At 43.7% G+C, this 24,694-nt stretch overlaps 1 protein-coding gene across 2 annotated transcripts in view; it reads left to right on the forward strand.

The window, feature by feature from the left end:
* The first annotated feature begins 1,039 nt into the window (after positions 1 to 1,039).
* The window catches only part of LOC139267113 (testis development-related protein), a 66,998-nt gene continuing 43,343 nt past the window's right edge, over positions 1,040 to 24,694 (forward strand). Inside the window, exons 1-2 of one of the 2 annotated variants that reach the window (XM_070884926.1) lie at positions 1,040 to 1,401; positions 2,319 to 2,378. In XM_070884926.1, the coding sequence (XP_070741027.1) occupies positions 1,330 to 1,401; positions 2,319 to 2,378 (132 nt within the window). In that variant the 5' untranslated portion in view covers positions 1,040 to 1,329. The remainder of the gene's footprint in view (positions 1,402 to 2,318; positions 2,379 to 24,694) is intronic. The other variant, XM_070884927.1, reaches the window with a different exon arrangement.

The raw sequence follows: 24,694 nt of genomic DNA on the forward strand, positions 1-24,694 counted from the left end.
CTGAGTCTATTTGTAATTCAATTGTATGAAAACAAATCAATATGATTTTTGGATGTGGGCAGATTTACTCTATATGCTCTTTCCAAGCACAGTTTTTGAATTCAAAATGCATTTTTGGTATGTGCGTCACGTTAAAGTAAAATCGAATCCTAAAATGTGTGTGTGGTGCATGTGTGTGGGGGAGGTAAGTTGCCGAACACTATTTTTTTTAAGAATGACAGTACAGCTCTCATTAAACGCAGTCTGTGGGTAAAAGGTAGATTCCGATCACCTGACCTATCTCCATAGTTCTCTGATCTTATCTTCATCCTGTTCGCATATCCTGAAGCTGCTAACTGTATACTCAAGCTATTTTCTAAATGGTTGATGTGGAAATGATCGAGATTAAGCGTCAGTTACTATAGCAACACCCCCCCCCCACCCCTCCACCACACACACACACACACCCCTTCCTAGCACACAGGCTATCAAAACAAGTTTTATGGATGAACTCTGGTCTGAGCACTTTACTGCAAAATTCTACTCAACTGTAAGGTCAGTATAAACTGTTCAGACTTTCATGCTTGGTAAGTTAATGCAAATTCTCAAATTTCAACACAGAATTTGACAACGAAAAAAAAGTACACATGTTTAGTTAGCACGGTGAGACTGAATGTCCCAGTTCCAATACAGTAATGCTGTCACACAGCTGGAGTTTCATGAAGTAAGATTAAAGATTTGCTCGTTTACACCAGCATGAGCACTTTTGCTTTAAAATGATCCTCTTTTGCATTTGGCCAAACTCTCGAGCAATGAGAAACAAGCTCTGGGATACCATGGTAACAAGCAAGCCAATAAATGCACCCCATTGAGGTGGCAGTGGCCGAGACTTCTTTCTGCTGGTGTTGAGTGTGTCAGTAAGTAACACAGGTGAGGGTGGGGGGGGGAGAGGAAGAGAGAGAAAGTAAAGAAAGCTCTCTGCGACTGCAAGCTTGGCCTCTTTGATCTTTACTTCTCAGTCGGCTGGAAGCACGATATTCCTTGATCTTGCGGCGATTGGTCGAAGTAATCCTTCTGAGCACTGTCATCGGCTCATCATGTGAACAGATTAGAAGGGTTGTGCTGGACAGGCGCCAGTTCCCGGCTGGGTTGCTTCTTATTGTGCGCGGCTTGTGTTGGTGCCTCGATGTATTGCTGCTGCCCTCATGCAGTGCTCAGGAGTTTGAACTCCATGTAGCCTCCGGCGTTTGGGAGAGCAAGCGAGAGAGAGAGAGAGAAGAATAATACAAAAAAAACATAGAAGAAACCTACCCATTATTCTGCGTTTGCTCCAAATAAAAAACCCGAGAAATGTGGAAAATTAAGCATAAAGGACTAAAAGATTCTGACTCTGAGGATGACAAGCCGCAGGAAGTGTCGAAGGTACGAGCTTTACCACCCCAGCCCGCCTCCCCGTTAATTCTGAACAGATTATCTTTTGGTGTCTGCTGGAAGGCTGCAAATGTCTTGCTGCATCCGCAGCTTCTCCGAGGCACAGGACTGAAGCCCGTTATGTGCAGTTAAAAGGGTGTGTGCGGTGCAAGTGCCCGTTAACTTCACGCAGCCTGGCCTTCTCAAATAGGTTTTTATTTTGTGTTTGTATATAAAATCGTGTATGAGTATGAGGCGGAGTTACTTTTTAAAAAAAAAACTTGATTTAAAGCCGAATTCAGCCAAGAAGAGATGAACCCTCTCAGCCTGCAGCTCACAGGAACACGGCGGTCTCTTGGATGTCCGCACTCTGGGCTCAAGCTCCACTCGTCTGCCGGGGGTGCCTGCTGGGGCTTTCGGAGAACGATCCCTGTGCTGTAATGCTCAAGTGCATCTCCTAGCGAGCTGACCCAGCAGAGTGCCAGTGGCAGTGATAGCAGGTTACAGCTTTTCCCACTCTCAGACTGGGATGGTATCGGTAGTAACAGGGGTGGCGATTAACATTGAAGCAGGGAGGAATTGAAGAAATGTTTTTTTTTTAAATGAATCCCATTGTAGATTAGAAGGTGCAAAAGTTTTTAAACGTTTAAATTTCTTGAGGGATCAGGACATATCTACAAGGCACGTAACGGCTAATCTTTCAGTTGTCACACAGATTAATAATGGCATCTGGACTTTTACGTTGCTTCAACATGTCGCCCAACATCAAAACAGAATAAAGGTTTGATGCATTGGTACGATATTGCATTGCCTTTTAAGGTCTGACTTCAGAGGTTTTTTTAGTTCTCGTGCTTCGTGCTGTTGAGATTGTATTGCCTTCTCCGTGAACAGTAACATATTTGGAATGTCTGTTTCATGACTTGTTTCAGAGCAAGGACCCATTGCTTCCAGAAGAGGCTACAAGTTCTGTTTCACAGCTTGCTACAAAGGTAGGAGTCTGCTTTCACTCAGATTCCCTTGCCTACTTTGATGGATTGCTCTGAAATTTTCCACATACTCATTTAAAAAAAAAAAATTCTTTTTAAATTATTTTTGCAATGGAAGCTACATTTTATTCGTGCTAAACATCTTTAATTCCCCATTAAACTGTGTTAGTCCAGTGTAAACAATAAAGGGGATAGATCAATACATGCATTGTTGTTCATTGCATCTATGCTGTGTATGTTGTTCAGTTAAAATGTGCTATTAAGAGATGGGAATAATATTATAAATTAGTAATGACGGGAACAATATTATAAATTAGTAATGACAGAATAGATCAACTGTGACCAATAGATTCATATTGGCACTAGTAGTACTGTGCTGCAAATCTTTTATTATGCATTTTTCCCATTATCATTGGAATTGTACAAGAATTGATTACTTGGTAGCTTCCATTGATTGACTGTCTAGCATTATATATCACTGCCCACATTTTGTGGCCATTCTGACTGGGGCAATTACTTTCTGGCTGAAAGTCAATGGGATACACCAAACATTGAGGAAATGTCAATTTATCTTTTCACACAAGTGTGATGTGGAGCATTACCTGGTGTTTGTAGACTGGTGAATTTACACACTGCTGGTAAGGAAAATGTAGAGGCACCGGTGTGTTTTCTTTAATTAAAAACGTTTCAGTTCAATTCAGCTACCATATACATACCTCCCTCCCTTTTTAGGGAGTGAGCTTTGACCCCGGTAAGTGAAGGATGTCGAGAATGGAAAATACAATACTTTTTTCAACTTTGGTCACTCAGTCTAGATCAGGTATGTTGTGTGCCAGATGCAGAATGAAGCTTCCTCTGCTTTGCTCCAGCAATGTTTCTTGCTTTCAACCTCAAAATAGCCTCCATTTTACCACCATGAGATTTTTCATTTTCTAAAACATCCATTCTTGCAGCTTTTCTGAGGAAAACCCATATGACCCTAAAATCTGATAGGGCCTTGGAGGGGAAAAAAAATCCAGCAGATGGGTTGGAAAATGGGGCAGATCCTGGTTCCACTCAGACTCTGCCACATTTCTACAGCTGAGCCAATTCCAGTTTTTTTTTTTGGGGGGGGTGTGGATGGGGGCAGAGGAGGTTTTTCCCACCTCCTGAAGTTCAGTGGGACTTCTCTGGAGGAATTCCTGGGGGGGCCTGAGCCGTGTGAGTCTGGCTGACTCTTCATGATGGGCCTCAGAAGTATTGCAGCCAAAGATCCTAGAAAGAATCGATTGCCTTCAGAGACTGCTCTGCTAACTCCACTAAGAGCTGAGGATTTAAAAAAAACGCTGTCTTTGATTTAGATCTTGCTCTATTGGAGTGGCATGGTGTTCGGTTGGCAACAAAAATCAGTTCAGGGTGGGTGCTGTTGCTGCGATCTCACAGATGCATTACCCCATCCTCATAATTTGAGATGAGGTCTGGGACCCTTCACATGATGTGTTCTCTGCCACTCTTCCACTGGCAGAAGAGTTGACCATATTAGAATTTTGGGCTCATAGTTCTTGTGCTATGAATTCTGATCCTTGAGAAAATGAGTTGAGACTCGAGGGTGACTCCTTATAGCTGCAGAATAGTTTTATTGCATTTGAACTAGATTCAAATACAGACCCCAAGTGTGAAGGATCAATATGAGAGCCCACTGTGCTCTCGCACTGTCTGTCTCAGTGTCTACCTGTCTGCCATTTTTCCTTTTGAATATTTGGCTGTGTTTCATTAACCACTTAGTTATAGAATTATACAAAAGGATGCCATTTGGTCTTTTGTGCCTCTGCCAGCTCTTTGAAAGAGCTGTCCAATTATTCCCACTTCCCTGCTTTTTCCCCATAGCCCTGCAGATTTCTCCTTTTCAAGTTTATATCCAGTTCCCCATTGAAAGTTACTATTAAATCTGCTTCCACCACCCTTTCAGGTAGTGCATTCCAGATTAAAGGCTGTGTAAAAACATTTTCCTCACCTTGCCTCTGGTTCTTTTGCCAATTACCTTAAATCTGTGTCCTCTGATTAATGACCCTTCTGCCACTGGAAAAAGTTTCTCCTTATTTATGCTATCAAAATGATTCAAAATTTTGAACACCTATCAAATCTCCCTTTAATCTTCTCTGCGCTAAAGAGAACAACCTCAGTTTCTCTTGTCTTTCCATGTAACTAAAGTCTTTCATCCCTGGTACCATGCTAGTAAATCTCCTCTGCACCCTTTCTAAGGCCTTGACATCCTTCCTAAATTTTGGTGGCCAGAATTAGATACAGTACTCCAGCTGGAGCCTAACCAATGTTTTATAAAGGTTTAGTATAACTTCTTCACTCTTTCACTCTGTGTCTATTTATGAAGCCAAGGAGCCCTTATATCATTTTAACAGCCTTCTCAAATTGTCTTGTCACCCTTTGTATATGTGAACCCCCAGGTCTCTCTGTTCCTGCATCCCCTTCAAAATTGTACCATTTAGTACATATTGCCTCTCCTCATTCTTCCTACCAAAATGAATCACTTCACACTTCTGCTAAATTTCTGTTGATTATAAAGTTTCTTCTGTCTGTTGTGTATGTGGAGTCTTTCATCTATTTCATGACCAGTTTTCTTCCTCCCCAAGAGTTTAAGTCATTTTTTCTTTTCTAATTTGTTACTTTCTACTTTGTTCATCAATTGTATTATGCAAACCCCCCCCCATTTAAATGTTTACCCTCAGTCACACCAACTAAAATAAATTCTACCCAAACACATTCCAGGAAAGATTTTGTGAGCTATAGCTGCTACAACCTTTCTTCATCCATTTTATGATATAGCTCTTAAAAATAACATTTATTACAGAACAAATGTGCACAAAAAAGAAATCCTAAAAGATCGCATACTTATGCTTAAGCTTGTCTCCAACAACTCCCTCCACTTGCAAAACAGCACCAGAGATCTGAAGGTTCCTGATTCTGGATACACTCTCCCCTCTATACATCGTGATCCCCTAAAAATCCCCGAGTGGTCTCTGTGTTCAGCACCCAATGTAATTAAACATCATGTGCATGTGCAAAGGTGCACTCTTGCCAGGACTCCCCACAATCAGGGCCCCAGTGCCTCCATAGAGGAACATGCTACTTGTGGCTCTCGCCATAACCGGGGGTGGGAATTGCATCGGGGCTGGTGGGTGAGATTAGAAATCATGCTGGGAGCACAGCAAATTACTACATTTAATTTGCGCTGAGTGTAAGAAGGCAGGATTGATGAGCTAGACAGGCTTAAGCAAAATTATGTTTCTTAATATTACTAGTGGTTTATTTTTCATGAAACCATAATTCTTTCCAACATATTTTAAGCAGTTTAAGGGTCTGGCACTTTGATTTTTTTAAAGACAAGGTACTTAAATTACAATAATGTCTGTATTTGATGCAAATCCACTCTGAGGTGGGCTGTCATTGTTGGCTCATTTTGCATTGAGGTGCACCTTCTACTGGCTGATCCTGGAACAGCAGTGATGAGGAAGACCATTCCCTATCTGTCCCATTATCAATAAGAAGACTGCTGGTTGGAAGGCAATGGGGGCCAGACAGTGTTAAGATTGTATTTATTATTTACTTTTATCATTGGTTCTGGTTTTCTAGCGCTGAATTAGTTTCCTGCAAAATTTAATTTTAACTGCAAAGATAAAATCAGGAAGGCATAGTTAGATAAGAACAAAGCACTATAGTGATTTTTTTTTTGTAAGGCTTTTTAATTCCAGTGGCCCTGGCATTTCATGTACCTTGCTTACACTGAAATGGTGCATTAAAGGAAACAAGTGTTGAAATATGGCAAACATCTCTGAACATTAGGTAAGCAGTTAGCAAATCTGCAATATAAAAGCATTAGTCTGAAAATTATTACTCAACATCACAACCAGCTTGACAAAGTTGTGTTTGGTTGAATGAAAGTATAAAGTTCATCAGTGGTGCATTTTATTAAGAATACATTTTCATATACTTCTAAGTCATGCAAAAATATTTTTTATATATTAAAAACATGTGTAATTTATGATCACTCATAGGGAAAGCTCCTTTACCCAGAATGAAATGGATCACATGCTGAAACTTATCAAAATCGTTATGCTGTCAAACTAATTTTGATCTCTTAACCACAGTTGCAGTATTACACTTTTGTTGCATTGAATCTCAAGTAGAAATACATTTCGTGCGCCTTCAGTCAATTCCTACAGTTCATGGAATCCTGAGCAATTTAAACATAGGACTTCTGGGCCTCTTCTGGTAATGCTGCTGCCTCCCGCCAGGTTTGACTGGTGGGTTTAGCATGATGCTGGCCACATGAATTTGAAATAGAAATCGTCATCACTGCATTGATGATATCATTGGGCCACGACCTTTGCATGTAAAGTAGGCCCCTGTCTGCTGGGGCAGGCTGCCCTCCCAGGCAAGTTTTATGCTGAGTTAAAATGGCATTGGGCAGGAAAAACAGCCCAAATCCCTCCCTTCCAACCACCATTTTAACTACCTGTCCGCACAAGGTGGGCTACGTTAAAATTGGGGCTGTAGAGTGGGTACGTAAGCTCACTAAACCTCATTAGTGCAGGATACTGATGCATTTTGCAGCATCTCTAACACCCGCTCAGTTGAGATCAACTAACTCAACACAAACCAAGGGACTGAATCTGGGGCCTTCCTGCTGTTTGTGTGTGTTTATGCCTCAGTTCACCCACCAACTGAACCATCAAGAGGGCAGAACAGTAATATATCTTTTAATCGATGTGCTAACATTACAGGAGTGAGATGAGTGTGTTTTAATTTCATGTAACTAATTTATTTTTAAAGAACATAATGCATCCTCATTCCACACAAGAGAACCTCACTTAAAATCAACCATGCACTGACTGCTAAACCGCATCTCTCTGGATATGGAAGGGTGTCGATAGCTGCTGCCTCTGTACTTCAGTCATCAGGAATAGAAGGAATCCCTGCCGAAGCACTAAAACATGGCAGAGAAGCACTGCTGGTGTGGATCCATGACCTCATCTCGCTTATCTGGAAGGAGGAGATCTCAGACGCTGTAATCATGACCATCTTCAAGAAAGGTGACGTCCGACTGCGGTAACTACAGAGGAATCTCCCTACTGTCGACCACCGGGAAAGTCATCGCAAGAATCCTCCTGAATCGCAGCCTCCCTGTGGCTGAAGAACTCCTCCCAGAGTCGCATTGCGGATTCCACCACTAAGGGGCACAATGCACATGATCTTCACCGCGCGGCAGTTACAAGAGAAATGCAGGGAACGGCACCAACCCCTATACATGGCCTTCGACCTCACAAAAGCCTTCGACACTTGTCAACCATGAGGGATTACGGAACGTCCTCCTCAGATTCGGCTGCTCTCAAAAGTTTGTCTCCATTCTTTGCCTGCTCCACGGTGCCATGTAAGCCGTGATCCTGACCAACCGATTCACCACAGACCCATTCCATGTTTGGACCGGGGTCAATCAAAGCTGTATCATTGCGCCAACGTTCTTCCCGATCTTCCTTGCTGCATTGCTCCATCTTACCCTCAGCAAGCTCCCCACTGAAGTGGAGCTAAATTACAGGACAAACTGGAATCTGTTCAACCTCTGCCGCCTCCAGGCCAGATCCAAGGTCATCCCATCCTCTGTCATCGAACTACTGTACGCAGCTGGCGCCTGCATTTGCGCACACTTGGAGGCCGAACTCCAAGCCATCGTCAACAACTTCACCGAGCATACGAGAGCATGGTCCTTACACTAAACATCTGTAAAACAAAAGGTCCTCTACCAACCTGCCCCCAACACACAGCACTGCCTCCACCCCGGTTATCAAAACTCACAACAAGGCCTTGGACAACATGGACCATTTTCCATACCTCGAGGGCCTACAGTCAACAAGGGCATATATTGACGACGATGTCGAATACTGCCTTCAGTGTGCCAATGCAGCCTTCGGTCACCTGAGGAAGAGTGTGTTTGAAGACCAGGACATCAAACCTGGTACCAAGCTCATGGTCTACAGAGCAGTGGTGATACCTGCCCTCCTATATGGCTCAGAGACATGGACTATGTACAGCAGGCACCTCAAAACACTGGAGAAGTACCACCAATGCTGCCTCCACAAGATCCTGCAAATCCATTGGCAGGATAGGTGCACCAATGTCAGTGTCTCGGTCAGGCCAATGTCCCCAGCATCGAAGCATTGATCACGCTCGATCAGCTCCGCTGGACGGGCCACACCATCCGCATACCTGACATGAGACTCCCAAAACAAGCGCTCTACTCTGAGCTCCGACACGGCAAGCGAGCCCCAGGTGGGCAGAAGAAACGCTTCAAGGACACCCTCAAAGCCTCCTTGAAAAAATGTAACATCCCCACTGACACCTGGGAATCTCTGGCCCAAGACCGCCCAAAGTAGAGGAAGAGCATCTGGGAAGGCGCTATACACCTCAAGTCTCTTTGACGAGAGCAAGCTGAAGCCAAGCATCGACAGCAGAAGGAGTGCGTGGCAACCCAGGCACCCCCCCACCTGGTCCTTCAACCACTGTTTGCCCCACCTGTGACAGAGACTGTAGGTCCCGCATTGGGCTCTTCAGGCACCTGAGAATTCCGTTCCAGTGTGGAAGCAAGTCATCCTCGACTCCAAGGGACTGCGTATGATGATGACTTGCTGCCACCTGTGAAATTCATTCTGGTTGTAGGTGGGGGGAGGGGTGATTGGTGGAAGCAAGGCTGTCAACATGGAGGAAATGGTAGATGTGAGATTTGTGATCACAAGGAGTGACAAAGTTTGCAAGGCCATTTAAACAAGTAAAGATGTGATTGTTTTAACATAAAATAAAAATGGTTTACACTTAGAACAAAATATTTCAATCACTTCTGGTATTTGAAACTGATAGTTGAGACCAAGTGTCATCATCATAGGCAGTCCCTTGAAGTGAGGATGACTTGCTTCCATGCCAAAAAGGGATGAGTTTCAATGTTCCAGATCCCGAACTACATCCTCAAGGTTGTAAGATGCCAGTCTGTGGATTTTATTAATGTGTGGTGGCCATTGCACACCAGCCATATCACAGGCTTGACAGTGCTAGGTCTTGGTTCAGTGGCAAGGATTACCCAGGATGACTGGAGACTAGCTCTGCTGCATGGACCTAGCATGCGTGCACACATCGCACTGTGGGCTGGCCCATGATGGCCCTGGGCCCGCGCTTCGTCTGGGCCCCAGACTCTCTCCTCTCCTGGGCCCCAGTCACTTCTATCTACAAACTCTTCTTCGCCCTACTGCTGTGCCTGTCTGCATTGCAATCAGCGACCTGGCTTCGCAGCCGTTGCCCTCCTGCAGCAGCACTCGCTGCTCCCTACAGTGGTATGCCGCCACACACTGCTCCCTGTAATGGTCCCGGCCTGCTGATGGTCTTGCAGGCCGGGACCACACCGATTTCCAGGCTGGGCCGCCGACCGCTGCTCCCTCCAATGGCCCCAGCCTGCTGATGGTTTTGCAGGCTGGGACTGCCAAGTGTAATCTTCAGGTGAAGCACGTTTAGTGGACGGAGATGATTGGACCATACGTCCATATGATGGATGATGCGTGTTATGGTAATAAAGTCTGTGTATCGTAGGGTGGGGGTGGGGATAGCAATAGCGATGTCTTGAAACCAAGAGCTTGAAACAGGAAACAATTTAGTAAAGTAGGAATTTTCTCACCAGAACAGAGTGGTTGAGAAACTGGCCATCTTGGAACTGCTGACAGTTGAGCCAAAGGGAAACCACTTGCTTGCGGCCATCAACAGCGGAGTGCAAAGCTGCTGGTAATGGAATGGGATGGGATGTGGGGTAATGGTGGAGGAGATAGGCAGTAAAGCTTTTCTGTGAAAGGAAGTTTGGAGATGAGAGGTGGAGTGAGGGTTAAAGAGTCCAGCCATACAGTATTGATGGCTGTGGATGTGCCATTAAGTGTATCTCCGAGCTAACCAGAAGAGGAAAGTGAGATGAATTTAGGGAGCTAGGGGTTAAATTAAAAAGTAGGATCTCAGGATTGCTACCAGTGACATGTGCTAGTCAGAGTAGGAATCGCAGAATAGCTCCGATGAATACGTGGCTCGTGGAGTGGTGCAGAAGGGAGGGATTCAAATTCCTGGGACATTGGAACCGGTTCTGGAGGAGGTGGGACCAGTACAAACTGGACGGTCTGCACCTGGGCAGGACCGGAACCAATGTCCTAGGGGCAGTGTTTGCTAGTGCTGTTGGGGAGGAGTTAAACTAATATGGCAGGGGGATGGGAACCTATGCAGGGAGACAGAGGGAAATAAAATGGAGTCAGAAGCAAAATATAGAAAGGAGAATAATAAAAGTGGAGGGCAGAGAAACCCAAGGCAAAAAACAAAGGGCCACATTACAGCAAAATTCTAAAGGGACAAAATGTGTTTTTTAAAAAAAAAACAAACCTGAAGGCTCTCTGCCTCAATGCAAGGAGTATTCGGAATAAGGTGGATGAATTAACTGCGCAGCTGTGATTGGTATCACGGAGACATGGCTCCAGGGTGACCAAGGCTGGGAACTCAACATCCAAGCGTATTCAGCATTTAGGAAGGATAGACAGAAAGGAAAAGGAGGCGGGGTGGCGTTGCTGGTTAAAGAAGAAATCAATGCAATTGTAAGGAAGGACATTAGCCTGGATGATGTGGAATCTGTGGGTGGAGCTGTGGAATTCCAAAGGGCAGAAAACGCTAGTGGGAGTTGTGTATAGACCACCAAATAGTAGTAGTGAGGTTGGAGACATCATCAAACAAGAAATAAGGGATGTGTGCAATAAAGGTACAGCAGTTATCATGGGCGACTTTAATCTACATATTGATTGGGCTAACCAAACTGGTAGCAATGCGGTGGAGGAGGATTTTCTGGAGTGTATTAGGGATGGTTTTCTAGACCAATATGTTGAACCAACCAGGGAGCTGGCCATCCTAGATTGGGTGATGTGTAATGAGAAGGGACTAATTAGCAATCTTGTGCGAGGCCCTTTGGGGAAAAGTGACCATAATATGGTAGAATTCCTTATTAAGATGGAGTGACAAAGTTAATTCGGAAACTAGGGTCCTGAACTTAAGGAAAGGTAACTTCGACGGTATGAGGAGTGAATTAGCTAGAATAGACTGGCAAAGGATACTCAAAGGGTTGACAGTGGATAGGCAGTGGCAAACATTTAAAGATCACATGGATGAACTTCAGCAATTGTTCATCCCTGTCTGGAGTAAAAATAAAACTGGGAAGATGGCTCAACCATGGCTAACAAAGGAAATTAAGGATAGTGTTGAAGCCAAGGAAGAGGCATATAATTTGGCTAGAAAAAGCAACAAACCTGAGGACTGGGAGAAATTTAGAATTCAACAGAGTAGGACTAAGGGTTTAATTAGTAGGTGGAAAATAGAGAATGAGAGGAAGCTTGCAGGGAATATAAAAACTGACTGCAAAAACTTCTCTAAATATGTGAAGAGAAAAAGATTAGTAAAGACAAACGTAGGTCCCTTGCAGTTGGATTCAGGTGAAATTATAATGGGGAACAAAGAAATGGCAGACCAATTGAACCAATACATCGGTACTGTCTTCACGAAGGAAGATACAAATAACCTTCCGAAGGTATTAGGACAGTGGGTCTAGTGAGCAGGAGGAACTGAAGGATATCCTTATTAGGTGGGAAATTGTGTTAGGGAAATTGATGGGATTGAAGGCTGATAGTCTGCATCCCAGAGTACTCAAGGAAGTGGCCCTAGAAATAGTGGGTGCATTTGTGATCATTTTCCAACAGTCTATCGACTCTGGATCAGTTCCTACGGACTAGAGGGTAGCTCATGTAACACCACTTTTTAAAAAAGGAGGGAGAGAAAACGGGTAATTATAGACCGGTTAGCCTGACATCAGTAGTGGGGAAAACTTGGAGATATTACACTCTATTCTTTCATCCAAATCATTAACATTAATGTACATTGTAAAGAACTGGGGTCCCAGCACTGAGCCCTGCGGCACTCCACTAGTCACTGTCTGCTATTCTGAAAAGGATGAAATTTTTAAAAAACTTTTTAAAAAAAGGAGGGAAGAGAGAAAACAGGGAATTATAGACCGGTCAGCCTGACATCGGTAGTGGGTAAAATGATGGAATCAATTATGAAGGATGGCATAGCAGTGCATTTGGAAAGAGGTGACATGATAGGTCCAAATCAGCATGGATTTGTGAAAGGGAAATCATGCTTGACAAATCTTCTGGAATTTTTTGAGGATGTTTCCAGTAGAGTGGACAAGGGAGAACCAGTTGATGTGGTATATTTGGACTTTCAGAAGGCTTTCGACAAGGTCCCACACAAGAGATTAATGTGCAAAGTTAAAGCACATGGGATTGCGGGTAGTGTGCTGACGTGGATTGAGAACTGGTTGTCAGACAGGAAGCAAAGAGTAGGAGTAAATAGGGACTTTTCAGAATGGCAGGCAGTGACTAGTGGGGTAACTCAAGGTTCTGTGCTGGGGCCCCAGCTGTTTACGCTGTACATTAATGATTTAGATGAGGGGATTAAATGTAATATCCAAATTTGCGGATGACACTAAGTTGGGTGGCAGTGTGAGCTGCAAGGAGGATGCTAAGAGGCTGCAGAGCGACTTGGATAGGTTAGGTGAGTGGGCAAATGCATGGCAGATGAAGTATAATGTGGATAAATGTGAGGTTATCCACTTTGGTGGTAAAAACAGAGAGACAGACTATTATCTGAATGGTGACAGATTAGGAAAAGGGGAGGTGTAACGAGACCTGGGTGTCATGGTACATCAGTCATTGAAGGTTGGCATGCAGGTACAGCAGGCGGTTAAGAGCAGGTACAGCAGGCGGTTAAGAAAGCAAATGGCATGTTGGCCTTCATAGCGAGGGGATTTGAGTACAGGGGCAGGGAGGTGTTGCTACAGTTGTACAGGGCCTTGGTGAGGCCACACCTGGAGTATTGTGTACAGTTTTGGTCTCCTAACCTGAGGAAGGACATTCTTGCTATTGAGGGAGTGCTGCGAAGGTTCATCAGACTGATTCCCGGGATGGTGGGACTGACATATCAAGAAAGACTGGATCAACTGGGCTTGTATTCACTGGAGTTCAGAAGAATGAGAGGGGATCTCATAGAAACATTTAAAATTCTGACGGGTTTAGACAGGTTAGATGCAGGAAGAATGTTCCCAATGTTGGGGAAGTCCAGAACCAGGGGACACAGTCTAAGGATAAGGGGTAAGCCATTTAGGACCGAGATGAGGAGAAACTTCTTCACCCAGAGAGTGGTGAACCTGTGGAATTCTCTACCACAGAAAGTTGTTGAGGCCAATTCACTAAATATATTCAAAAAGGAGTTAGATGAAGTCCTTACTACTAGGGGGATCAAGGGGTATGGCGAGAAAGCAGGAATGGGGTACTGAAGTTGCATGTTCAGCCATGAACTCATTGAATGGCGGTGCAGGCTAGAAGGGCCGAATGGCCTACTCCTGCACCTATTTTCTAAGTTTCTATGTTTCTATGTTATAGCAGCGCATTTGGAAAACGGTTACCGGATCGGACCAAGTCCGCATAGATTTATGAAAGGGAAATCATGCTTGACGAATCTTCTGGAATTTTTTGAGGATGTAACAAGCAGAGTGGACAAGGGAGAACCAGTGGATGTGGTGTATTTGGACTTTCAAAAGGCTTTTGACAAGGTCCCACACGAGATTGGTGTGCAAAATCAAAGCACATGGTATTGGGGGTAATATACTGATGTGGATAGGGAACTGGTTGGCAGACAGGAAGCAGAGAGCCAGGATAAACGGGTTCTTTTCAGAATGGCAGATAGTGACTAGTGGAGTGCCGCAGGGCTCAGTGCTGGGACCCCAGTTCTTTACAATGTACATTTATGTTAATGATTTAGATGAAAGAATAGAGTGTAATATCTCCAAGTTTGCAGATGACACTAAACTGGGTGGCGGTGTGAGCTGTGAGGAGGATGCTCAGCGGCTGTAGTGTGACTTGGACAGGTTAGGTGAGTGGGCAAATACATGGCAGATGCAGTACAATGTGGATAAATGTGAGGTTATCCATTTTGGGGGCAAAAACATGAAGGCAGAATATTATCTGAATGGTGGCAGACTAGGAAAAGGGGAGGTGCAATGAGACCTGGGTGTCATTGTCCATCAGTCACTGAAAGTGGACATGCAGGTGCAGCAGGCGGTAAAGAAGGCAAATGGTATGTTGGCCGTCATAGCCAGGAGATTTGAATATAGAAGCAGGGAGGTCTTAATGCAGCTGTACAGGGCCTTGGTGAGGCCTCACCTGGAATATTGTGTTCAGTTTTGGACTTCTAGTCTGAGGAAGGACGTTCTTGCTATTGAGGGAGTGCAGTGAAGGTTCACCAGACTGATTCCAGGGATGGCTGGGCTGTCATATGAGGAGAGACTGGATCAACTGGGCCTTTACTCACTGGAGTTTAGAAGGATGAGAGGGGATTTCATAGAAACATATAAGATTCTGATGGGACTGGACAGGATAGCTGCGGGAAGAATGTTCCCGATGTTTGTTTGGGAAGTCCAGAACCAGGGGACATAGTCTTAGGATAAGGGGTAGGCCATTTAGGACTGACTAGGAGAAACCTCTTCAATCAGAGAGTTGTTAACCTGTGGAATTCCCTGCCGCAGAGAGTTGTTGATGCCAGTTCACTAGATATATTCAAGAGGGAGTTAGATATGGCCCTTACAGTTAAGGGGATCAAGGGGTATGGAGAGAAAGCAAGAAAGGGGTACTGAAGGAATGATCAGCCATGATCTTATTGAATGGCGGTGCAGACTCGAAGGGCCGAATGGCCTACTCCTGCACCTATTTTCTATGTTTCTGAGACGTGGAGGCTTTGCTCCAAATCTAAAGCCTTGCACAATATCCTCAATTACTGTTTTCTTTCTGGTGCAATGTTGGCAGTTGACAGTGCCTACCAAAATACTGGCCACTGTATGCATGTTGTGTTTATACACTCCAAAAGTCACCAGTGTTGAATTCCCTCCTCTCCAAATGAACACTGGTATAAAAGAGGTGTTCATGGTTGCTAGGTAGCTGTCATCAGGCGGCACTTGAGATAAAAGTTGTTGAGATTTTTGATTTCATGCGACTTGGTTCCTTGTGCTATCTGGTTTTTTTGGTACCTTTTTAAGCATTCAGCACAGGATTCAATGGTGTTTCACTTAGGAATCCCCCTTTACATGTGGTGTTATGAAGAGGGGAAAAAAAAAAGAGAGGGAGGAATGCAGGAAAAAGAGGCTTGTGGGCTTCATGCAGGTACCCATTTGCAGATACAAAAGCACTCTTATCTTAACCTCAGTAATGACCAATGCGTAAGAAGACTGTGCTTTACTTGAGGCTAAAGCAGGAGTGTATCACATGCTTGCGCTGAACCTGGAACCCATCGCCACCAGAGACGCTGCATTGCCAGTGAAAGGTACCACATCCCTCTGCTTTTATGCTGCAGGGTTATTTTGAAGTGCCAACAGAAGAAATTTGTAAGTTCAGCATACCAGCTGTATACTACAGCATTAAAGAAGTCATGGAGGGCGCACACCTTTTACTTTGCTGAGACAGCGGTATCATCATGGAAGCCCACACTTGACAAAGCCACTAGTACAGGGCCTTGGCTCAGTTTGCTCAGTAACCAGCCGGAGAACTGTTCAAATGGTACCAGTCAGCTCATTGAAGCTGTGAGAGATGCGTGTCTGCTTGTAAGTCCCAATTTCTCAGGAAGCCAGAAGAGACAGTTCTCCACTCTGCCACCCAATCTGTCTGTTGCAGTGGTTACAGCTTCAATGCCAGGAGGCTTGACTGTTGTTGGGCCCTCTTTTGGAAAGCCTGTGCTGCAGCTCATTCTGGAGTTGGCTGTAACACCATACTGCAGGTAATGGGAAGGGGAATGGTGAACAAGTATGACATGACTGCACAGAAAGATCCACTGAACACAATGGACTGAAAGTGATGGAGTTGAAAGATAAGGAGGCAACAGTGCCAGACTTTCCGCTTTGCATCATCAACTCCCATTCCCCTCCCCCTCCAAAGAGGTGAACTCTCAATAGAAGGTGTAACTAAAGCTGCGATCCTGCCCTCACTATTAAATTTAACCCGAGCAGGGGATTGGGGTCAGAATATGATCACTAGGCGGAAGTTCAGTTCCAATGTATTTTTGGCACTAACCCTGTCATAAAGGAAAATCTAGCCCTGCATGGGTCTATTCTATTCATCCTGTAGATAACACTGCCTATGGCCATGTGTGATATACATGCACTCCCTCAACTATTAGCATTACATGTAAGTCATTTTTCTCTACCCAGTGCTCAAAGGGCGAAGCTGCAACAAATTGAACATAGATTTACACTATTTGAGCCTGGCTGGTTGTATATTCTTGCTTGTGACCATGATGTGGTGGAAAATGTAGGAAAGAAAAAAGTGCCAAGGTCCAGTTTTTTTCAAACATTCATTTTTGAAATGAATGTCCTTTTCCCATTATTGGACAAGGTTGGAAGAGCTAAGTAACTGAGTAAATGTGCAAATGTAAATAATGACCAGGCTAAAAGCTCAGGAAACAAATGGATGTCAAATGGTCGTATGCTGGGAGACATGCCAGAGAGTTTGATAAATACAAGCATGATGTGCCAGGAATGCAGTCCATTAAAGATGTGCATGATTCTGTCCAGGTAGCAAAGACAAACAGTTTATTTTGAAACCTATCTGAGAAATTGTAACACTTTGTTACTCTTGATTTAGAAGCTGCAAATGTTGCATTCATGACCCTTCAGAAAATGTGAATTTACAGGACAAAATCATTGTACAGGCACAATCCAAAAGATCATTACGAAATGTTTAGTTATCACTGGAGTGACACAGCAATCTGGTTTGTTGGGAAACTTTCAATGAAAGTTCAAGTTATGATCCCAATTTTAAAGAGTTATTTGTCAATTCCAAGACTGGATAATAATTATAAGAATTGGCCAAATGCTGTACTTATTTCTGCTTGGCTTCCCAGTAAGTGCCTTATTTTAACTATAAAGTTAACCGTTGTCACGTAATGCCTTCCTCTAGCTAAGAAAGTGACTTATGAAGCAGCAGAAGGAATAAAAGGAGAAAAAAAAGCAACAAGGAAAGAGTGAGGGGAAAAAAAACTCATGAAACCTGGAGGCTACAGGTGCTTTGAGCCATTAAATCAAGCTAGAGACAATAAATTCATTAGTGTAATACTTTATAATATCCAAACTGCTGTATAAATAAAAGTGGATCACATTATAAATAATATTATGGTAAGTTTATTACAGATGTGAGAAAAGTTAACTTAATCAGTCCACTCAAGGAACATTTCAGCTGTATGTTTCATTCATGCTGTAATTTTTTAAAGCCATACACATGATACTCATGATTGTGTTTAACTACTAAGTGGTCCCTATTTTTGACTATATAAAGCTCAGAATAGTCAGCCTGGGGGGTGTTCAGTATAGTATAGAAATGGTTTGAGTTTTGATCCTGTAGTTGTGGTGATTCTGAGCTTGTGTAGTTCTGTTTAATTTTGTTTTTAGAGCCCTGGCTCCCCTCTTGCTGACTTCTCCATCTGAATAAAACTAAAATTTAAATTTCTGTCTTTAGTTTCAGTGTAGTTTCATAAAGTTGGGGGTCAAAATGGAGGTTGTTTTCTTTGCTAAATATATAATTTCCAAAGAAAATTGGTTTATGTGAAAAGAAATTCCATGGAATAAATACTGCCATTCTGGCTACTTGTTTTAAGTTCTGGCGGGGGTGAAATTGAGTGCCTTTGCGCCTCCCATTAGCCCCTGAGGGGCGTAAATGGCTTTGCGCCTGGGCGCGGCAATGAAATTGACTTCCACCATATTCAGCAGGAGTTTTGCGGCGGCACTAGTGTTTCATTCTGATCTCCTTCGCTCGGAGATAATGACCTGTAGCCTCCAGGTTTCATGAGTTTCATGAGCTGTGCGTAGCACCCCGGAACCGAAATGATCTTCCGCCTCATGCCTGGCCGAAAACTCCGATAGCTGCAGGAGGCATGCATCGGGCGGCCGCTTCGGGGGCGATGTTTCGAGGCGAGGTGGCCGAGGTAAGTTTTTAAAACTGGTTACAAAATCGTAACTTTGCAATCGATCAGAACAGGATTGCGGCTGCTGTCGTGGTCCAGGTAAGTTGTTTATTTTGCAGAGCCTGTAGCGATGGTCCTTCCTTTTAAGGAAGGAAGGAGCCTGTCAATGAGGCAGTGCTGCACGGCCCAGTGTGCAGCACTGTTGAACTCACCGCCCCGCTGCTGCTGATTGCGCTCCCAAGAAGGAAGTTAGGTGTTTGATTTAGCATTTTACTCCCTCCTTGGAGCACAAACGGAGAATTTTGTTAAAGTTTGAAATCATTAGCGCCTGGCACTAACTTTTTAAATTTTTTAAAGTTAGTGCCCCAAACAAGGTAATAGTGAATTTATTCCCCCAGGGTTCCATGGGGCACTCCTGACTCAGCCTAGGTGCAATATCTTATCTGATGAAAGTGAGGGATCAGCTGACTCCCCCAAAGGAATGTTGCATTACAACAAGTTGTAAATAGATGGCTTTATGAAAAGAGCACAGTAACTCCTAGTGGGCTGACTTAAATTGTCTCATGAGTAGTGTTCTGTTTTGCCTATGTCTGTCTTGCTTCTGTGTAGTTTGTTTGTACATTAATCCAGAGGTGTTGTTGTCACCTTGCATGTTCTCCAGTTAGCAATTTAATATGATTGGGGTTAGAATTGAGCTGTACAACCCCTATTCTGGCAGAGAATAAAGAGAATAAACAGGTTTAAGCTCACGTGAATCTCAGCCTGTTTATGAAAATTATTGTCAATCATTTGCACAAGTAAAGATATGGGGGTGAAATCTGTATTGCATTAGTAAGTTTATAATTATATAGTACAAAATGAAAATCATTACTATTACTCAGAAATGAAGAAGCATAAATGGAGAAAAATTGCCAAGTGCTGCAGTATAGAGGGACCTAGGTGTCCTTGTGCATGAAACACAAAAAGTTCATATGCAGGTACAGCAAGTAATCAGGAAGGCAAATGGAATATTGGCCTTTATTGCAGGGGGGATAGAGTATAAAAGCAGAGAAGTCCTGCTACAACTGTACAGGGTTTTGGTGAGGCCACACCTAGAGTACTGCATACAGTTTTGAGCTCCTTATTTAAGGAAGGATATATTTGCATTGGAGTGGTTCAGAGAAGATTCACTAGGTTGATTCCGGAGATGAGGGGATTGATTTATGAATAAAGGTTGGGCCTATACTCATTGGAGTTCAGAAGAATGAGAAGTGATCTTATCAAAAACTATAAGGTAATGAGGATATTTCCACTCATAAGGGAAACTAAGACTAGGAGACACAGTCTCAGAATAAGAAGCCACTCATTTAAAACTGATGAGGATGAATTTCTTCTCGAGGGTTGTAAATCTATGGAATTCTCTGCCCCAGAGAGCTGTGGATGCTGGGTCATTGAATATATTTAATGCAGAAATACAGATTTTTGAGTGATTATGGGGAACAGGCAGGGAAGTGGAGCTGAGTCCATGATCAGATCAGCCATGATCTTATTAAATGGTGGAGCAGGCTCGATGGACCAAATGGCCTACTCCTGCTGCTATTAAGTTTTCATGTTCTTATAAGTAGTCTTTGATGCATCTTGGAGTTAAGTATTTGTTTACTTAAATGACATTGGGCCATTGCCCAGAGTGTCCCACTGCATCTGGTCCCTGAGCAGCCAGCATTAGATGGTTCAGTTATGTTTCGTCAAGGGTGGATCTGTGCACTACAAGCAAGGTTTTTTTAAAAAAAAAGTTCGGCTTTTTCCAGCTGTCTTCTGGTCAAGTCTTGTTAATAATTATGGTTATTAACATTAGTTGATCTACATAATTGCTGTTTCTTTAAAAATTGGACCACTTGCTAAATGACACACTGTCGCAAAGATTTGTTTTCCTCTTTAAAATCGAAAAGTAGCTAGTTTTTGGAGGTGATTTGGATTAGTTGACACCATGGGGTGATTTTAACCCTACTTTCTCAGCAGAAACCTGGCGGGTGGACAGTTTAAAAAAAATCACACTGGCTCTTGCCTGTCTGGAAGCCGCCATGATCGCAACATTTGCAATTTTAACCTCTCCTGAGCAGGTAGCAAGGCCACGTGCCCAGAGCCAATAGGGTCCATCTTTACATGCGCATGTTACAACCTGATGACATTCTTGAGACTTGACAGTAATTTTAACTTCGGTCTGAGCGGGGTATCCACCTGGAGTTAGAATCGGGGCACATTCACCACTGTAGTGATCCCTTTTGCAAATCCATACCACCTCAGTTGGCCATGGAGTACAGCCATGTTCTCAAGGGCAATGAAGACATATTTTCTGTGGTCTTGGTGCCAGTCTGTCAGCTTCTCGTTTTTTCATGTCATTGCAGTGTTACGACATTCTTTCAATGTCCTACAGAAATGGCACTCAAATTCCTAGTTATGTTCAGTAGCTTCCTAGTCGTTACAAAAGCAAAATACTGTAGATGCTAGAATCCGGAATAAAAGCAAAATGCTGGAAATCTCAGCAGGCCAGGCAGCATCTGTGGAGAGGACCCTTCCTCTCCACAGATGCTGCCTGACCTGCTGAGAATTCCAGCATTTCCTGTTTTGCTTCCTAGTCTTTTTGCGAATTGTTCTTCTCAACTCTATCACCATGTTCACTTTTATTCCTAGTTTAGTCATGTCTATTAGCCTACTTAGATACTGCTTACAGAGTGACTGTTCAAAACAAGTCAAGAATATCCTCACAAAACAAACATAATGTGGTTTGAGGCTATTGGTAATAAATCAGACAGCAACTTCCAGTGACCACACATGTGCAGTTAAACGTGGAAATCAGGATGTTGCTGTCCAATTTGCCCTGCCCCTCCAGAAGCTTCACTACACTGGTATTTTGCCAAGAGACTTGGCATTCAGATACATGAAGGGCGTGAAGTTGCATTACTTACCCACTAAACATGCCAGAAAAGGTTGGGCCTTGTCTATTCAACTGTAATTGAATTTTTAATGATTTGATAAGTCTTAATTACTGCTAAACAACCTCTCTGGCACTGCAAATTTACTATTAAAAGTGTGAAGTCTCATTCCTTCAGATTTGTATTATTGTTGAAGATTGAAAAAAATTTAAATAACATTTTCTTGCTGTCTCTTTTATCTCTCTTTTAATCCCATCTTTCAATCCCTCTCATTTCACTTTCTGTACATTATTTGGCATTGAATTGAGTATTCTAATTTACCCTTCCTGCATGTCTCAGTAAGAATTCTTCGATCTGGGTTGATTAAAGAAATTCGGGTCATTTGCACCTCCCGTTAGTATCCCTGGGGGGTGCTAACTGGGCGCAAACGACTTCTCGCCGGGGCTGCTACTGATTCCCGCGGGAGTTAGTGGAGGCGCTAACCGGTAGAGCCCCGGGCCACTGCCGGCAATGACAACACTATTACTGTGCGCAGCGACCCATTTTTGCCCTGGAGCGAAAATTTGGTAGCGCCCTGTGAGGCTACTGTGGGCGATGCCCACGCCAGCTTTGCGGGTCGCGAACCGAGCTTCAGTCCACTCGAGCGGCAAAAATTAAAGGGGAGGTGTGGCGCCAACGTTTTTAAAAAAATGGCATACTTACCGGTTGTGGCGTCCATGTTGTAACCCAGCACGCCACGGCACCCCGCTCTCCAGTTGTGTAGTCGTGGCCCCTTCTTCCCCAATGCAGAGTCTGCAGTGGGCCCTCCTCTTTAATGGAAGGGGAGCGCCCTGTGATCCTGCCAGCAGTACGCGGCTCTCCATGTAGCGTTGGAAAAGTTCCGATGTTACCGTCCCAGTCCCACCCCCGAGAGGAAGTGGAGTGTGCAACATTGCGCTCTACTTCCCCTCAGGGGTGGTAAGCCCAATTTAGCTGCTGGGGCAGGACTTTGCGCTTGGTGCAGGAAGTCATGCTTCGCAGCTGGTACTGCTGCCAAACCGGGTGGTACCGAATTTCACCCCACACTGTCGCTTAACCTGTTCACACAGGTTCCAGAACCCCAGTAGGGGGCGTCACACTGAAATGGATTTTTAATTAGCACAAATCTCCGTGCATAGGTCCACAAAGTCTGTGGGAAAGTGTAAATGTAAAGCACGGAGAACTTTGTTTATTTGTCACGTACCACAAATCCTGGGCCAGTATAGTGTGTATATATACAATCTTGCATCCACTCTCCTCGCTCACATCCACTCTCCACTCTCACACACAACTCCACTTATTTAATGCATTTTCCTTTTGCAATGTTGGCTTTAAAAAAAAAAGAGGTCATTCCTGCATTTTTGGCTTTGTCAAGAGAGGGACTGGAGAGTTTATGCAGTTAGCTTAACCTTGGCCTCTCAGAAAATGTTCATTGAACAACTTCAGGGTGATGCTTTTTAAATTAATTCCAGCAGTAACTCGTACTGTCAGAAAACTTCTTAAACTTTCAGAAAACATGATAAAATGTTACTAAGAATCTAAATCTGATGCACTAAATATGATGTGGACGGTGTGAGGAATTGAGGCCAGTGAGCTGATTTGCAAGCTTGAACTTTGGTCTCCTACTGACAGACCTGCTACCCTTCAATTTCCCAGCACAGTACAACACATCCATTATTAATTAATTCTCCCCCCTGCAAAGAAGTCAACTCTGGACCTTGCAGAAATAGCTTTTGTGCAGACTCTTTCTACTTTGCTCTGCTATCTCTCATTTCTTGCAACAGTTGGCAATGGTGCAAAATTTATGGGTGCAAATACCGGTCAGTAACTCAAGGGCCCTGTGTGCCATTAGCATACTAATTCTGCAAGATAAATGCAAAATTGTCATTTGGTAATTCATTCAACCATAGAAATCTGTACTAGGAAAGTTTTACCTGTTTTTATAGATGATCATATATATTACTGTAAAATGTGCATGTATTTGATTTGTGTTGGTACTAGTTAAGGTGAAAAAAATAGCTTCAAGTTTGCTGTTTTAATACTATTTGCCAATTCTTCAAAAATGTGACAAATTACCAATTCTCTCCTGAAGGTCAGATACGGTGCCAGCTGCTATCTGCTACTTCACTTGTGGCCATTCAACAACAGCTTGCATTTGTAATGTGAATTTATGATCGAAAACATCCCAAGGGGCTTCACGGCTTCACCGAGGAGAAACGGGCACTGTGCGGAAGTGGAGGAGCTAGGAGAGAGGACCAAGAACACAGAATTAGGAGCAGGAGTAGCCCACTTGGTCCCTCAGTCTGCTCCGCTAGTACGGCTGGAAATAGATGTTTGAGGAGGCTTTTAAAGGTGGGAAGAGATATAGCAAGGCTGAGAAATTTAGAGTAAATTCCAGAACATAAAGCCAAGATAGTTGAAGACACGAACACAAAAGTTGGAGGAGCAGAGTTAAAGGAGGTGTACAGGAGGCCTAGATCAAAGAACACTTGCTGAGCAGTAAGGTTGGATGAGGTTGCTGAGCTAGTGTGGGGTAAGGGTGAGGAGAGATTCTTGTGTGCCCACTATCCAGTGGGTGCGTGTCAGTCGGATATTTGAATGTGGTATCACAGCCAAGCCAGATCCCATCTTCACCAACGTCCACAGACGTGGAATCCCAGAAACACTAGATGTGAACCGTGCCCACCAGCCATGGCTATCAGAAAGCCAAGAGTACCACTGCCAACAATTCTCCACCCATTAAAATTGATGGGTGCAAAATTGTGGGGAGTGTGCCTGCAGTTTTCTGACAAATCTGGCAGTGGCTGAGGATCTGCCAGTAGTGCATATTTGGGATATTAGCCCTATAATGTCTTTTTGATTGTTGGTTCCTGCTCATTATTGCACAATATTCTCATGCATCTTTGTACTATCATTCAAGCTTAAATTAACTTGATGGGACATCAGCAAAACATTTGACTAGAAGGTTTTCATATATGCCTAGTTATTCTTTAAGGACATGAAGTGGAGGGAGGTGTGCGTGCGCGTGCATGAAAATTTCCTTCAACTAAATTATTAGGCAGATCGCAGTCCGTGTCTTCAGTCCCCACCACAGACTCCGTTTCCTAGTCACTGACTCCATCCTTTAGGGGAGTTTTTGGGATGCCTAAAGGAACTTTAAGTTAAATCTTGGATCCTAGGAGATTGATGTCAAAGCCACTTCCGTGTGCCACTCTCCTCCTGTGATGTTGGCGGCTGATTCAGGTAACCGAGACCAGATGTGCAGATGTAGATTTT

This window comes from Pristiophorus japonicus, chromosome 7 (genome assembly GCF_044704955.1).
Source record: "Pristiophorus japonicus isolate sPriJap1 chromosome 7, sPriJap1.hap1, whole genome shotgun sequence".
NCBI lineage: Eukaryota > Metazoa > Chordata > Chondrichthyes > Pristiophoridae > Pristiophorus > Pristiophorus japonicus.